The following is a 14,364-nucleotide window of genomic DNA, read 5'->3' on the forward strand; positions in this document are numbered from 1 at the left end:
AATAATGAAATTTACTCATAATTTCAATACAACTTATGTCTCCTGGCATTTGATTCTAAATAATTATTGCCTGTTCATTGATATCCGTACTATATAAGTGAAAAAATTATATCTCCGAAAATACTTCGTGTTCGTTGATGATTTTTTCGCTAAAATGTGTGTAATTGAATGCTTTATCAAATTCAATCGTCAAATGAATTTGGGACGCCGTCAGGACTTGACAGAATAGGATTTTTGAGCCAGCAACGGTTTTCCGTTTTCGTAAAAACTCTATATCTCCGAAAATACTTCGTGTTCGTTGATGATTTTTTCGCTAAAATATGCGTAATTGAATGCTTTATCAACATCAATCGTCAAATGAATTTGGGACGCCGTCAGGACTTGAGGAATTAGGATTTTTGAGCCAGCAACGGTTTTCCGTTTTCGTAAAAACTCTATATCTCCGAAAATACTTCGTGTTCGTTGATGATTTTTCGCTAAAATGTGTGTAATTGAATGCTTTATCAAATTCAATCGTCAAATGAATTTGGGACGCCGTCAGGACTTGAGGAATTGGGATTTTTGAGCCAGCAACGGTTTTCCGTTTCCGTAAAAACTCTATACTCCGAAAATACTTCGTGTTCGTTGATGATTTTTTCGCTAAAATGTGTGTAATTGAATGCTTTATCAAATTCAATCGTCAAATGAATTTGGGACGCCGTCAGGACTTGACAGAATAGGATTTTTGAGCCAGCAACGGTTTTCCGTTTTCGTAAAAACTCTATATCTCCGAAAATACTTCGTGTTCGTTGATGATTTTTTCGCTAAAATGTGTGTAATTGAATGCTTTATCAAATTCAATCGTCAAATGAATTTGGGACGCCGTCAGGACTTGACAGAATAGGATTTTTGAGCCAGCAACGGTTTTCCGTTTTCGTAAAAACTCTATATCTCCGAAAATACTTCGTGTTCGTTGATGATTTTTTCGCTAAAATGTGTGTAATTGAATGCTTTATCAAATTCAATCGTCAAATGAATTTGGGACGCCGTCAGGACTTGACAGAATAGGATTTTTGAGCCAGCAACGGTTTTCCGTTTTCGTAAAAACTCTATATCTCCGAAAATACTTCGTGTTCGTTGATGATTTTTTCGCTAAAATATGCGTAATTGAATGCTTTATCAACTTCAATTCTCAAATGAATTTGGGACGCCGTCAGGACTTGAGGAATTAGGATTTTTGAGCCAGCAACGGTTTTCCGTTTTCGTAAAAACTCTATATCTCCGAAAATACTTCGTGTTCGTTGATGATTTTTCGCTAAAATGTGTGTAATTGAATGCTTTATCAAATTCAATCGTCAAATGAATTTGGGACGCCGTCAGGACTTGAGGAATTGGGATTTTTGAGCCAGCAACGGTTTTCCGTTTCCGTAAAAACTCTATACTCCGAAAATACTTCGTGTTCGTTGATGATTTTTTCGCTAAAATGTGTGTATATATAGAGTTTTTACGAAAGCGGAAAACCGTTGCTGGCTCAAAAATCCTCTTCTGTCAAGTCCTGACGGCGTCCCAAATTCATTTGACGATTGAATTTGATAAAGCATTCAATTACACACATTTTAGCGAAAAAATCATAAACGAACACGAAGTATTTTCGGAGATATAGAGTGTTTACGAAAACGGAAAACCGTTGCTGGCTCAAAAGTCCTATTATGTCTAGTCCTGACGGCGTCCCAAATTCATTTGACGATTGAATTTGATAAAGCATTCAATTACACACATTTTAGCGAAAAATTCATCAACGAACACGAAGTATTTTCGGAGATATAGAGTTTTTACGAAAACGGAAAACCGTTGCTGGCTCAAAAATCCTATTCTGTCTAGTCCTGACGGCGTCCCAAATTCATTTGAGAATTGAAGTTGATAAAGCATTCAATTACGCATATTTTAGCGAAAAAATCATCAACGAACACGAAGTATTTTCGGAGATATAGAGTTTTTACGAAAACGGAAAACCGTTGCTGGCTCAAAAATCCTATTCTGTCAAGTCCTGACGGCGTCCCAAATTCATTTGACGATTGAATTTGATAAAGCATTCAATTACACACATTTTAGCGAAAAAATCATCAACGAACACGAAGTATTTTCGGAGATATAGAGTTTTTACGAAAACGGAAAACCGTTGCTGGCTCAAAAATCCTATTCTGTCAAGTCCTGACGGCGTCCCAAATTCATTTGACGATTGAATTTGATGAAGCATTCAATTACACACATTTTAGCGAAAAAATCATCAACGAACACGAAGTATATTTTCGGAGATATAGAGTTTTTACGAAAACGGAAAACCGTTGCTGGCTCAAAAATCCTATTCTGTCAAGTCCTGACGGCGTCCCAAATTCATTTGACGATTGAATTTGATAAAGCATTCAATTACACACATTTTAGCGAAAAAATCATCAACGAACACGAAGTATTTTCGGAGTATAGAGTTTTTACGGAAACGGAAAACCGTTGCTGGCTCAAAAATCCCAATTCCTCAAGTCCTGACGGCGTCCCAAATTCATTTGACGATTGAATTTGATGAAGCATTCAATTACGCATATTTTAGTGAAAACTCTATATCTCCGAAAATACTTCGTGTTCGTTGATGATTTTTTCGCTAAAATATGCGTAATTGAACGCTTTATCAACTTCAATTCCCAAATGAATTTGAGACGCCGTCAGGACTTGAGGAATTAGGATTTTTGAGCCAGCAACGGTTTTCCGTTTTCGTAAAAACTCTATATCTCCGAAAATACTTCGTGTTCGTTGATGATTTTTTCGCTAAAATGTGTGTAATTGAATGCTTTATCAAATTCAATCGTCAAATGAATTTGGGACGCCGTCAGGACTTGACAGAATAGGATTTTTGAGCCAGCAACGGTTTTCCGTTTTCGTAAAAACTCTATATCTCCGAAAATATACTTCGTGTTCGTTGATGATTTTTTCGCTAAAATGTGTGTAATTGAATGCTTCATCAAATTCAATCGTCAAATGAATTTGGGACGCCGTCAGGACTTGACAGAATAGGATTTTTGAGCCAGCAACGGTTTTCCGTTTTCGTAAAAACTCTATATCTCCGAAAATACTTCGTGTTCGTTGATGATTTTTTCGCTAAAATGTGTGTAATTGAATGCTTTATCAAATTCAATCGTCAAATGAATTTGGGACGCCGTCAGGACTTGACAGAATAGGATTTTTGAGCCAGCAACGGTTTTCCGTTTTCGTAAAAACTCTATATCTCCGAAAATACTTCGTGTTCGTTGATGATTTTTTCGCTAAAATATGCGTAATTGAATGCTTTATCAACTTCAATTCTCAAATGAATTTGGGACGCCGTCAGGACTAGACAGAATAGGATTTTTGAGCCAGCAACGGTTTTCCGTTTTCGTAAAAACTCTATATCTCCGAAAATACTTCGTGTTCGTTGATGAATTTTTCGCTAAAATGTGTGTAATTGAATGCTTTATCAAATTCAATCGTCAAATGAATTTGGGACGCCGTCAGGACTAGACATAATAGGACTTTTGAGCCAGCAACGGTTTTCCGTTTTCGTAAACACTCTATATCTCCGAAAATACTTCGTGTTCGTTTATGATTTTTTCGCTAAAATGTGTGTAATTGAATGCTTTATCAAATTCAATCGTCAAATGAATTTGGGACGCCGTCAGGACTTGACAGAAGAGGATTTTTGAGCCAGCAACGGTTTTCCGCTTTCGTAAAAACTCTATATCTCCGAAAATACTTCGTGTTCGTTGATGATTTTTTCGCTAAAATGTGTGTAATTGAATGCTTTATCAAATTCTATCGTCAAATGAATTTGGGACGCCGTCAGGACTTGACTTTACGAAAACGGAAAACCGTTGCTGGCTCAAAAATCCCAATTCCTCAAGTCCTGACGGCGTCCCAAATTCATTTGACGATTGAATTTGATAAAGCATTCAATTACACACATTTTAGCGAAAAAATCATCAACGAACACGAAGTATTTTCGGAGATATAGAGTTTTTACGAAAACGGAAAACCGTTGCTGGCTCAAAAATCCTATTCTGTCAAGTCCTGACGGCGTCCCAAATTCATTTGACGATTGAATTTGATAAAGCATTCAATTACACACATTTTAGCGAAAAAATCATCAACGAACACGAAGTATTTTCGGAGATATAGAGTTTTTACGAAAACGGAAAACCGTTGCTGGCTCAAAAATCCTATTCTGTCAAGTCCTGACGGCGTCCCAAATTCATTTGACGATTGGATTTGATAAAGCATTCAATTACACACATTTTAGCGAAAAAATCATCAACGAACACGAAGTATTTTCGGAGATATAGAGTTTTTACGAAAACGGAAAACCGTTGCTGGCTCAAAAATCCTAATTCCTCAAGTCCTGACGGCGTCTCAAATTCATTTGGGAATTGAAGTTGATAAAGCGTTCAATTACGCATATTTTAGCGAAAAAATCATCAACGAACACGAAGTATTTTCGGAGATATAGAGTTTTTACGAAAACGGAAAACCGTTGCTGGCTCAAAAATCCTATTCTGTCAAGTCCTGACGGCGTCCCAAATTCATTTGAGAATTGTAATCGATAGAGCACACAATTACGCACATTTTAGCGAAAAAATCATCAACGAACACGAAGTATTTTCGGAGATATAGAGTTTTTACGAAAGCGGAAAACCGTTGCTGGCTCAAAAATCCTCTACTGTCAAGTCCTGACGGCGTCCCAAATTCATTCGACGATTGAATTTGATAAAGCATTCAATTACACACATTTTAGCGAAAAAATCATCAACGAACACGAAGTATTTTCGGAGATATAGAGTTTTTACGAAAACGGAAAACCGTTGCTGGCTCAAAAATCCTAATTCCTCAAGTCCTGACGGCGTCTCAAATTCATTTGGGAATTGAAGTTGATAAAGCGTTCAATTACGCATATTTTAGCGAAAAAATCATCAACGAACACGAAGTATTTTCGGAGATATAGAGTTTTTACGAAAACGGAAAACCGTTGCTGGCTCAAAAATCCTCTACTGTCAAGTCCTGACGGCGTCCCAAATTCATTCGACGATTGAATTTGATAAAGCATTCAATTACACACATTTTAGCGAAAAAATCATCAACGAACACGAAGTATTTTCGGAGATATAGAGTTTTTACGAAAACGGATAACCGTTGCTGGCTCAAAAATCCTAATTCCTCAAGTCCTGACGGCGTCCCAAATTCATTTGAGAATTGAAGTTGATAAAGCATTCAATTACGCATATTTTAGCGAAAAAATCATCAACGAACACGAAGTATTTTCGGAGATATAGAGTTTTTACGAAAACGGAAAACCGTTGCTGGCTCAAAAATCCTAATTCCTCAAGTCCTGACGGCGTCTCAAATTCATTTGGGAATTGAAGTTGATAAAGCGTTCAATTACGCATATTTTAGCGAAAAAATCATCAACGAACACGAAGTATTTTCGGAGATATAGAGTTTTTACGAAAACGGAAAACCGTTGCTGGCTCAAAAATCCTATTCTGTCAAGTCCTGACGGCGTCCCAAATTCATTTGAGAATTGTAATCGATAGAGCACACAATTACGCACATTTTAGCGAAAAAATCATCAACGAACACGAAGTATTTTCGGAGATATAGAGTTTTTACGAAAACGGAAAACCGTTGCTGGCTCAAAAATCCTATTCTGTCAAGTCCTGACGGCGTCCCAAATTCATTTGACGATTGAATTTGATAAAGCATTCAATTACACACATTTTAGCGAAAAAATCATCAACGAACACGAAGTATTTTCGGAGATATAGAGTTTTTACGAAAGCGGAAAACCGTTGCTGGCTCAAAAATCCTCTACTGTCAAGTCCTGACGGCGTCCCAAATTCATTCGACGATTGAATTTGATAAAGCATTCAATTACACACATTTTAGCGAAAAAATCATCAACGAACACGAAGTATTTTCGGAGATATAGAGTTTTTACGAAAACGGAAAACCGTTGCTGGCTCAAAAATCCTAATTCCTCAAGTCCTGACGGCGTCTCAAATTCATTTGGGAATTGAAGTTGATAAAGCGTTCAATTACGCATATTTTAGCGAAAAAATCATCAACGAACACGAAGTATTTTCGGAGATATAGAGTTTTTACGAAAACGGAAAACCGTTGCTGGCTCAAAAATCCTATTCTGTCAAGTCCTGACGGCGTCCCAAATTCATTTGACGATTGAATTTGATAAAGCATTCAATTACACACATTTTAGCGAAAAAATCATCAACGAACACGAAGTATTTTCGGAGATATAGAGTTTTTACGAAAACGGAAAACCGTTGCAGGCTCAAAAATCCTAATTCCTCAAGTCCTGACGGCGTCCCAAATTCATTTGACGATTGATGTTGATAAAGCATTCAATTACGCATATTTTAGCGAAAAAATCATCAACGAACACGAAGTATTTTCGGAGATATAGAGTTTTTACGAAAACGGAAAACCGTTGCTGGCTCAAAAATCCTATTCTGTCAAGTCCTGACGGCGTCCCAAATTCATTTGACGATTGAATTTGATAAAGCATTCAATTACACACATTTTAGCGAAAAAATCATCAACGAACACGAAGTATTTTCGGATATATAGAGTTTTTACGAAAACGGAAAACCGTTGCTGGCTCAAAAATCCTAATTCCTCAAGTCCTGACGGCGTCCCAAATTCATTTGAGAATTGAAGTTGATAAAGCATTCAATTACGCATATTTTAGCGAAAAAATCATCAACGAACACGAAGTATTTTCGGAGATATAGAGTTTTTACGAAAACGGAAAACCGTTGCTGGCTCAAAAATCCCAATTCCTCAAGTCCTGACGGCGTCCCAAATTCATTTGAGAATTGTAATCGATAGAGCATTCAATTACACACATTTTAGCGAAAAAATCATCAACGAACACGAAGTATTTTCGGAGATATAATTTTTTCACTTATATAGTACGGATATCAATGAACAGGCAATAATTATTTAGAATCAAATGCCAGGAGACATAGGTTGTATTGAAATTATGAGTAAATTTCATTATTCCTCTCATTCCAATGAAATAATATCGAAATACAAGCGAATGAATCGTTCACTTCCTTCTGTGCAGTTTGGCAACGCCGCGCACGGTCGACTCCGCCTCGCGCCATCGAAGCACCGTACGTCAGAAACCGTGGCTGGAAAACCGTTGCTAAGTTCACACTAGTAGCATGACACTGATGGCAGACCATTGAACTCTTTCAATGTGGCAGACAAGCAGACCAAAGATATTACAGTAGACACAAGAAGCAAAAGCAAAACTCATATTATTGAAATTTTATTATTATTATAGTTATATTAACGATTAAAACTAATACAATTTATTTTTAGTTGTATTAGCAACTGGTCATATATTCATATTTATCATTAATCCTTTTCTATGATTTTCGATTTAACCTTTGTGTGATTTGATCTATCAACTTTAAAATAAAATTTTCAACTTAATTAAATTGCAGAGATAGTGCAGTTTTTTTAACAAAGGCTATATATCTATAATCTTTGTTCTCTTTACTTGTTTCTTAACGTTAATTTCTGATTCAACCATAATTATCATTCATTGTGGTGGTTTTTGATTTAAAAAAAATGAATAGAAAAGAAGCTCTTTCATCCTTTATTCAACAAATTCATGCTAGACCTGTTGTTGTGAAATTGAATAGCGGCGTTGATTATAGAGGTATTTATAATATCAATGAGAAGTGTAACATCTAATGCAATTTTGCTTTTAAGGTGTTTTAGCTTGCCTAGATGGTTACATGAACATAGCTTTAGAGCAAACAGAAGAATATGTAAATGGTCAACTGAAGAATAAATTTGGTGATGCTTTCATCCGAGGCAATAACGTCCTTTATATAAGCACTCAGAAACGTCGCATTTAGATATTTATATTCCTTAGAAGACATATTGATATTTGTTGTTTTGCAACACTTGAATTTGTATTCATTGAGTGATAAAAATATAATGTATTTGCACTGTTTGTGGCTATGTCTATCTGAATAAGCAATGTAGAATAAGATAATCTCAATACAAATACAATCATTTCATTCCGATTGAAATTACCTCTTTGTTGATTCATAATTTATTCTTAGTTTTTAACTGAAGAGTGATTAGTATGCATTTAATTCAAACAGTAATACTTGATTTTACGAAAATAACATTTATCTTCAAGTAATTCATTTTCAGCTGACTGAATAAAGAAATGTGAAAAAAGAAATAAAATTTATTTTGAATAAGGAGTGAAAAGGTACAGTTCTTAAGCTTGGCAAAAGATAAAAGTTTCAAAGTTGGTTGAAAAAATCGTAGACAACAAGAAATCAACGTTTTTTTTTAATCATCATTTCAAATCTCTTTAGTTTCAATTTCTATGATATGATATGAAAGAGAGGTTATGAAGACATTATCCATCAAAACAAAAACAGTTCCAAAGAGGAATTAATCTTTTGGCAATACAAAGAATGGATAAAAAACATTTGTTCGTTACTGTAGGGACTACAAATTTTAATAGGTTAATAACTACATTAACTAGTGAAACTGTTTTAAATACCCTAACGAAATTGGGGTACAAATCTATTCAATTCCAAACTGGAACTGCCGATTTCACCAAAGTTTCAAATGAATCGATTGAAATTATGTACGAAAATTTTTTCGAAGAATTCGTGGAACAGATACGTAAAAGCGATTTAGTTATAAGTCATGCCGGAGCAGGTTCCTGTTTGGAAGTGCTGCAATGTGAAAAGCCTTTGATCGTTGTAATCAATGAAGATTTAATGGATAACCATCAAATTGAACTAGCTGAACATTTATCAAAACAAGGACATTTATACTATTGTACATGTGAAACTCTAGAAGAGACACTCTTAAAAGACCTGAAATCTCTTAAGCCATATCCAAAAATTGATGAAAATACTTTTGGGAACTATCTGAATGGTATAATGCGACTTCAAAAGCCTCCAGCCCAGATGAACTGATAACCAGTTCATCTTAGGTATGAATTGTGAAATTTACTTCTGGTCAATGTATTTTTTCAAGAAACATTGTTTCAGCATGTTTCAACTAAAATGAAAATTTATACTTATATTCTTTTCATATTTTACCATGTAACACAGGTGTCGCTAAGTAGAGCAGCTGGACCTGCCTAAAAATCAGTCACGAAACACTGAAATCATATGTATGCTTAGGGGGTTGTTCGGTCCTGTAGTCAGGCTACACCTTTGCATATTGAATATTGCTTCAACTCGTTTTTGCTTAATCACATGATGACAATATGTTTAACCTATTCCAATTAAAAAATATATGTATTATGTCTACATGTTGTTTTATGAAATGAAAAAATCATTACCAAATGTATGTTTATTATTATTTTATTGCTCAATAAAAATCATGAACAGATGGAGTGAAAGTGTCCATGTGAATTAAAATTGATAAAATAAAGCAGAAGTTCAAATTCCATATTAAATATTCATCTCAGTAATTGTAGTTGTGATCTGCAACTACTGAAATCCTCACTCTATTCATTAAAAAATTTTAAATTTAAAATGGTGTGTTAACTGTGGCTGCCATGAGCATGATTGGCAGGTACCCAAACAGGGGGAGCTACATTGCCAATATCCACCCTCTGAACTTTTATAACCTCATCCTCTACTTCATGAATGTTATAAAATTTTTCCAAGTCCATAATTGCCTTATCTTCCATCTGAAACACGAGGACACGATACAGTATCTTCCATTTCAAAATTATGCATGAATAACTTATACCTGAGTATGGACCAGTTGTTTATTTGTGATTTTCACCAAATTCCCTTTCAATTTCTTCTCATCTAATAGTATACCACTAAAAGAGGAGTCTGTTGGAGATTTTGCAATATTTTCTGAAATATCTGGTATCTTTTTCCATGGGTTTTTTGGAGTTTCTAAAAACAGTTTTGTTTTAGTCTTGATTCAAAGCAAGTTTCTATCTAAAGATGAATTTGTAGTGGAACTATGAAAATAAGCAACTTTAAGGAATCTAATAGAAACAGAAAGATAATCACCTGAAGTACCTTGAGGAGTTTCTTTACTTTCTGAAGAGAGCCTCAATCGTTCTTTCTGGGATAATCGAACCATTTTGTGTTTCTTCACAAACTTTCCTTGACTAGGTGAACTACTCAATCTATTATGACTACCTTCAGGTGGACTGTTCAATAAAGGAAACTCATCAAATGAATCGGATAATGAAAGGTTTTTTAAATTTATGAATTCTGGTTCCTCATTTGAGGTTTCTAATATTCTTGTAGCTGAACAGATTGCCGATACACGATCTTGCCCAATCTTCTCAACATTTTCCGTTTTTTCTTCAGTGTTTGGTAGACAATGTGGTGTACACTCTTCCTTCTCGTCATCATCCGAATCTCTCTGCAAACTTTTTTCACTCACACTTTTTCTTAAAAACTTCGACCTTCGTTGCTTGGACATTTTCTGCATAGCTCGAAGATTCCTTTTCTCAGAAATTTCCAAATTTATTGGATATTTGTTATGTATTTCATGTATTTTCTCACTTCGATCATCGGAAATAGCATAGGTTTGATGGCGACGATCTAATTTTCGGTATGAAATATAATACATAGATATATCATACAATAATTCCTCAGAAAGGTCATGTAATGCTTTAGCCTCTAAGAAATAGGCTAAATTGTTCACAACATATGTCATAACACCTTTTATCAAAAAAGTAGACTTGACCTTATGAGCGATTTGTAGAATGTCAATGGCATTCTTGAGATCAAGATGATTCAGTTTCAGTATGAGATAAGCACAACATTGTTTCAGTTGTTCCACCAAATATTCATCAGCTAAAACCAACAATTTCAACAAGAAATCTCCATCTTTATCTAACAGGAAATATTCGGAGTCCGTGTATAAAAATTCTAACAAAGCTTCCACCAAATCACTTGTATGAGGTATGCTAATGGTACTTCTGGCATCCTTAAATAAAGACAAATTATTTTCCGGTGACCGATTTCACATGAGTAAAACATACTCATCTTCAGACCAAATATATACGTTTTTGGTCTGAAGATGCAGAGAGAGACTTTGCAAAGCCGGTCGCTGTGCTTAATAAATACTATTAGGAATTTGAATGTGTTCAACCCTAAATTATTATTGATTGTCGAAGTCCCTGGCATCTCAATCCTTCATAAAACAAGGATAATAATAATTCTCAATTCTATTATGAATTCAACTTACATTACTCCATCTAGCAGCAAATAAATTACTGAAATATTCAAGTCTTCCAACTAAAATACATTTATGTGCCTTGATCTCCTTGCCGTTGCTACATTTCAGCTTGATGTCATAATATTCAGGAAAATCTGTTATCTGATAACACTTTGGGGTATTTAATATATCACTCTTTCTAAATATGTAGATATTTTGCATATAGAAATCATTCAAGAGGTGATGTAGTCTCTTACAACCAAAGCGTTTAGACATCTCTTGCAATTTTCTGATAGGGTTTTGCGGAGATTTATTTTTTTGGCTCTTGACAGTTTCCTGTTCGACTCCATCAGAAGAAATGTAATATTTTTTGAAGAGTTCGGGGCATTCTCCAACTTCCAGCAAAGAACAAGTACCAGTGTAAATAAAAATCAATAATTGTTGAAAAAAATCAACGTTAATGTCTTTCAGTACTATTTCATCTTTACTGTCACATAAATCCATTAAATTACTCTCACTAGCCAAAATGTACTTGTGCGCTGGAAATGTTTTGTGATTTATTTTAATAACGATGTCATGAATATTATCTTCTTCAGTAGTTTCTTCAAGTAATTTAGTGAACTGATATTCCATTTCTTTCTTCATAATATTTTCGTCAGAAATCTCAGTGGCATAAGGATGTTGCTGTTGAAACAAATTTGTTGAAACAGTAATAATTTGTGATATTCTTAATTAAGTATAAAAGATAGAAGATTTTGAAATTCTGTTAAAAGGAAACAGTAAATCGATATTTAATCTAATTCACTCACCTGTATCACACCAAAATCTTCTCCTTTTGGATCGCTTACTATAGCTGAAGCCCTGTATATTTTCGGTATTTTAGTTACTGCAACAGAAGCCACTGGTAATGCGCCGAAATTTTTTCTATCCCAATATACTTTTTTCACTCTTTTTTTAATGATGCCAGTATAGCACTCTCCATAGTTGGTAACAAAAAGGATATTATTGAAATTCAGTGAAACATTTATAACTGAAAAAACTCTGGGAACGGAGAATGTTAACCTGCAGAGTTGTGGATCCGATTCCCGCCATATAAACATCTGGCCATTATTGGTTAGAATGACCACTTTCAATTCTTTTAGGGATTCCCCTTTCAAATCGACATCTGTGTCGGTTCTCAATTTTCCACCAATAATAGCCAAATTTTGAAGATTCGAAAACCTGAAAATATTTCAAGTCAAAAAGCATGTGTACTGCTGATTATAAAAAATCAAATATCTGCAAACTAAACTACAGATATCAACCATTTAGGTATAAACTAGAATGAGAAGTGGTTCTGCAAATAAATAACAAAATATCTGACTTGAAAACTTGGAAATGATGATTAGAATTTACCTGGAAGCTACTTTTCTACACATATAATCATGAAGAACATAAACATCCCCTGTCCCAGTCAGGATTGCAATTGCACCATCACTTGATACAACTTTTTTGATATCATTATCTCTGTTATTAATTGCTGGTACACCTCTAGGTGTAATTATATAATTTCCATGATAGCTCTCATGGCCAAGTTGACCACCATTCAAGCCCCAAGTGTACAACTTCCTAGCAGTCCAAGCAACAGAATGATATCGGCCTGCACTCACTCCACAAGGGACTTTAGACATGAGGCATTTCACTTTTTCAGGGGAAAGACATTTATTTGGTGGAGGATAAAGACCTAATACTTTATGTGTGTTAAGTCCACATGAATAAATCTGAAATAAAAAAACTTTCATAGAATGTAAAATAGACCAAAATTTGGTATAATTCTTTTTATAATAATATTCTTCATTGGCCTTGTCAATATGTGCCAGCGATTATGCACCTTGCTAATAAAGTTTACTTACATGCCTAGAGGCTGTCAAAAATAAAGAATGATCTCTTGATATGCTGACTCGAATTACATCAACTTTCTCAGGAAAAGTTATTTTTGTAGGTTCAACAATAGCGTTTTCAGTGCGTAAACCTAACCTACCCCCTAGGCCATGCCCACAAGTGTAAGCGTGTCCATTAATAGTGATTATGATACTATGAAATGTATCTATGCATATTTGTTGCACATACTCCTTTGGATATTTTTTGTGGAACACATCCAAACATTCAGGGGTATTTCTTGAACTAAATGGACCCAAGGAATTATTTTTATTAATGCCCCAAGTATATACAGAACCAAAGTAAATGGTAGGTTTTAGTCCATCCTGAATAACGTGATCTAAGGATGTCAGTCCATCCCTGTCCAATAATGTAGCGTCAGCACCTTAAGAAGAATTACCAATGAAAAATAGTTCAATAACACTAAACACAAATATCAACCTGCTTTCATTAATTCTATTGCTATATATAACCTTCCATAATAAAAGGCCCTATGTAGGGGTGTGTAACCTGATTCATCATCTCTGGCATTTATGTTTGCATTTTTATTGTTAAGTAGCCATTTTACTACTTCTAAATATCCATAGGAAGCAGCTGCATGTAGAGCTGTTCTTCCAGCAGAATCTTTTATTAAATCACAGTTAGTACACAAATAATTCAGGTAGGAGCATAATTGAAGACCAGAAATATCCAAAACCGAAAAGGCAGAAGTTATCAAATTTCCATGCACAATAGATCTGCAATATTCAGTACAATCCCGGTGGATATTGTAAAATTTACTCATTTTACTACAATGTTTTTCACTATATCTCTTTCAGTAATAATTGAAATTTTTTGACTATGGCAATGTTTATTCACGATTTAAATAAACTATCAATTTCACAACAATGCACAACTATGACAAATTATTTTATTTTTAAGGCTTAGATATTGAGATTGATAGGCTATATATTGAGAAAGACTTTCTGGTATTATTACATTACAGGAGGAAGATAACCCCCCTGATTGCCCTGATTTCAAGTTGTCAAAACACTCAAAACTGTGACAGCTAGAGACCACCACAACAGAAAACAGCTGATGAGGAGCACAGATGAAATATCTTTCACCAAATTTTACGTTTCCGTTTGAATGAAGAATGATGAAGATACATCACTAGATGCATAATTAATAATTATTGCCCGTAAAAAG

At 34.7% G+C, this 14,364-nt stretch overlaps 3 protein-coding genes across 5 annotated transcripts; 2 read left to right on the plus strand and 1 right to left on the minus strand.

The window, feature by feature from the left end:
- Positions 1 to 7,450: 7,450 nt before the first annotated feature.
- Positions 7,451 to 8,044, plus strand: LOC123306630 (U6 snRNA-associated Sm-like protein LSm6). Its single transcript, XM_044888718.1, has 2 exons — positions 7,451 to 7,744; positions 7,798 to 8,044. The coding sequence occupies exons 1-2, from the start codon at positions 7,654 to 7,656 to the stop codon at positions 7,944 to 7,946; spliced, it is 240 nt and encodes a 79-aa protein (XP_044744653.1). The 5' UTR covers positions 7,451 to 7,653; the 3' UTR covers positions 7,947 to 8,044.
- Positions 8,045 to 8,421: 377 nt separating this feature from the next.
- LOC123306629 (UDP-N-acetylglucosamine transferase subunit ALG13 homolog) lies at positions 8,422 to 9,261 on the plus strand. The gene has a single exon (XM_044888717.1). The coding sequence runs from the start codon at positions 8,523 to 8,525 to the stop codon at positions 9,033 to 9,035; it is 513 nt and encodes a 170-aa protein (XP_044744652.1). The 5' UTR covers positions 8,422 to 8,522; the 3' UTR covers positions 9,036 to 9,261.
- Positions 9,262 to 9,402: 141 nt separating this feature from the next.
- Positions 9,403 to 14,228, minus strand: LOC123306622 (inhibitor of Bruton tyrosine kinase). 3 transcript variants are annotated; one of them, XM_044888707.1, is made up of 8 exons: positions 13,618 to 14,227; positions 13,152 to 13,561; positions 12,655 to 13,019; positions 12,069 to 12,480; positions 11,290 to 11,943; positions 10,107 to 11,028; positions 9,823 to 9,977; positions 9,403 to 9,760 (listed from the first exon to the last, which is right to left on the minus strand). In XM_044888707.1, exons 1-8 carry the CDS (start codon positions 13,958 to 13,960, stop codon positions 9,611 to 9,613), a joined length of 3,411 nt encoding a protein of 1,136 aa, XP_044744642.1. In that variant the 5' UTR covers positions 13,961 to 14,227; the 3' UTR covers positions 9,403 to 9,610. The 3 variants fall into 3 exon arrangements, with proteins under 3 accessions (XP_044744642.1, XP_044744641.1, XP_044744643.1); XM_044888706.1 differs by having other exon boundaries at positions 10,098 to 11,028; XM_044888708.1 differs by lacking the exons at positions 9,403 to 9,760; positions 9,823 to 9,977 and adding an exon at positions 10,008 to 10,045 and having other exon boundaries at positions 13,618 to 14,228.
- Between the last annotated feature and the right edge of the window lie 136 nt (positions 14,229 to 14,364).

Source organism: Coccinella septempunctata, chromosome 2, assembly GCF_907165205.1.
Source record: "Coccinella septempunctata chromosome 2, icCocSept1.1, whole genome shotgun sequence".
Taxonomy (NCBI): Eukaryota; Metazoa; Arthropoda; class Insecta; order Coleoptera; family Coccinellidae; genus Coccinella; species Coccinella septempunctata.

Coding starts and splice junctions, on each gene's coding strand:
- LOC123306630 (XM_044888718.1), top strand. CDS start 7,654: ATGAATAGAAAAGAAGCTCTTTCATCCTTTATTCAACAAATTCATGCT. Junction 7,745..7,797: donor TAGCGGCGTTGATTATAGAG/GTATTTATAATA, acceptor TTTGCTTTTAAG/GTGTTTTAGCTTGCCTAGAT.
- LOC123306629 (XM_044888717.1), top strand. CDS start 8,523: ATGGATAAAAAACATTTGTTCGTTACTGTAGGGACTACAAATTTTAAT.
- LOC123306622 (XM_044888706.1), bottom strand. CDS start 13,960: ATGAGTAAATTTTACAATATCCACCGGGATTGTACTGAATATTGCAGA. Junction 13,020..13,151: donor TTTTGACAGCCTCTAGGCAT/GTAAGTAAACTT, acceptor TTTTTATTTCAG/ATTTATTCATGTGGACTTAA. Junction 9,978..10,097: donor AACTCCTCAAGGTACTTCAG/GTGATTATCTTT, acceptor AACTGTTTTTAG/AAACTCCAAAAAACCCATGG.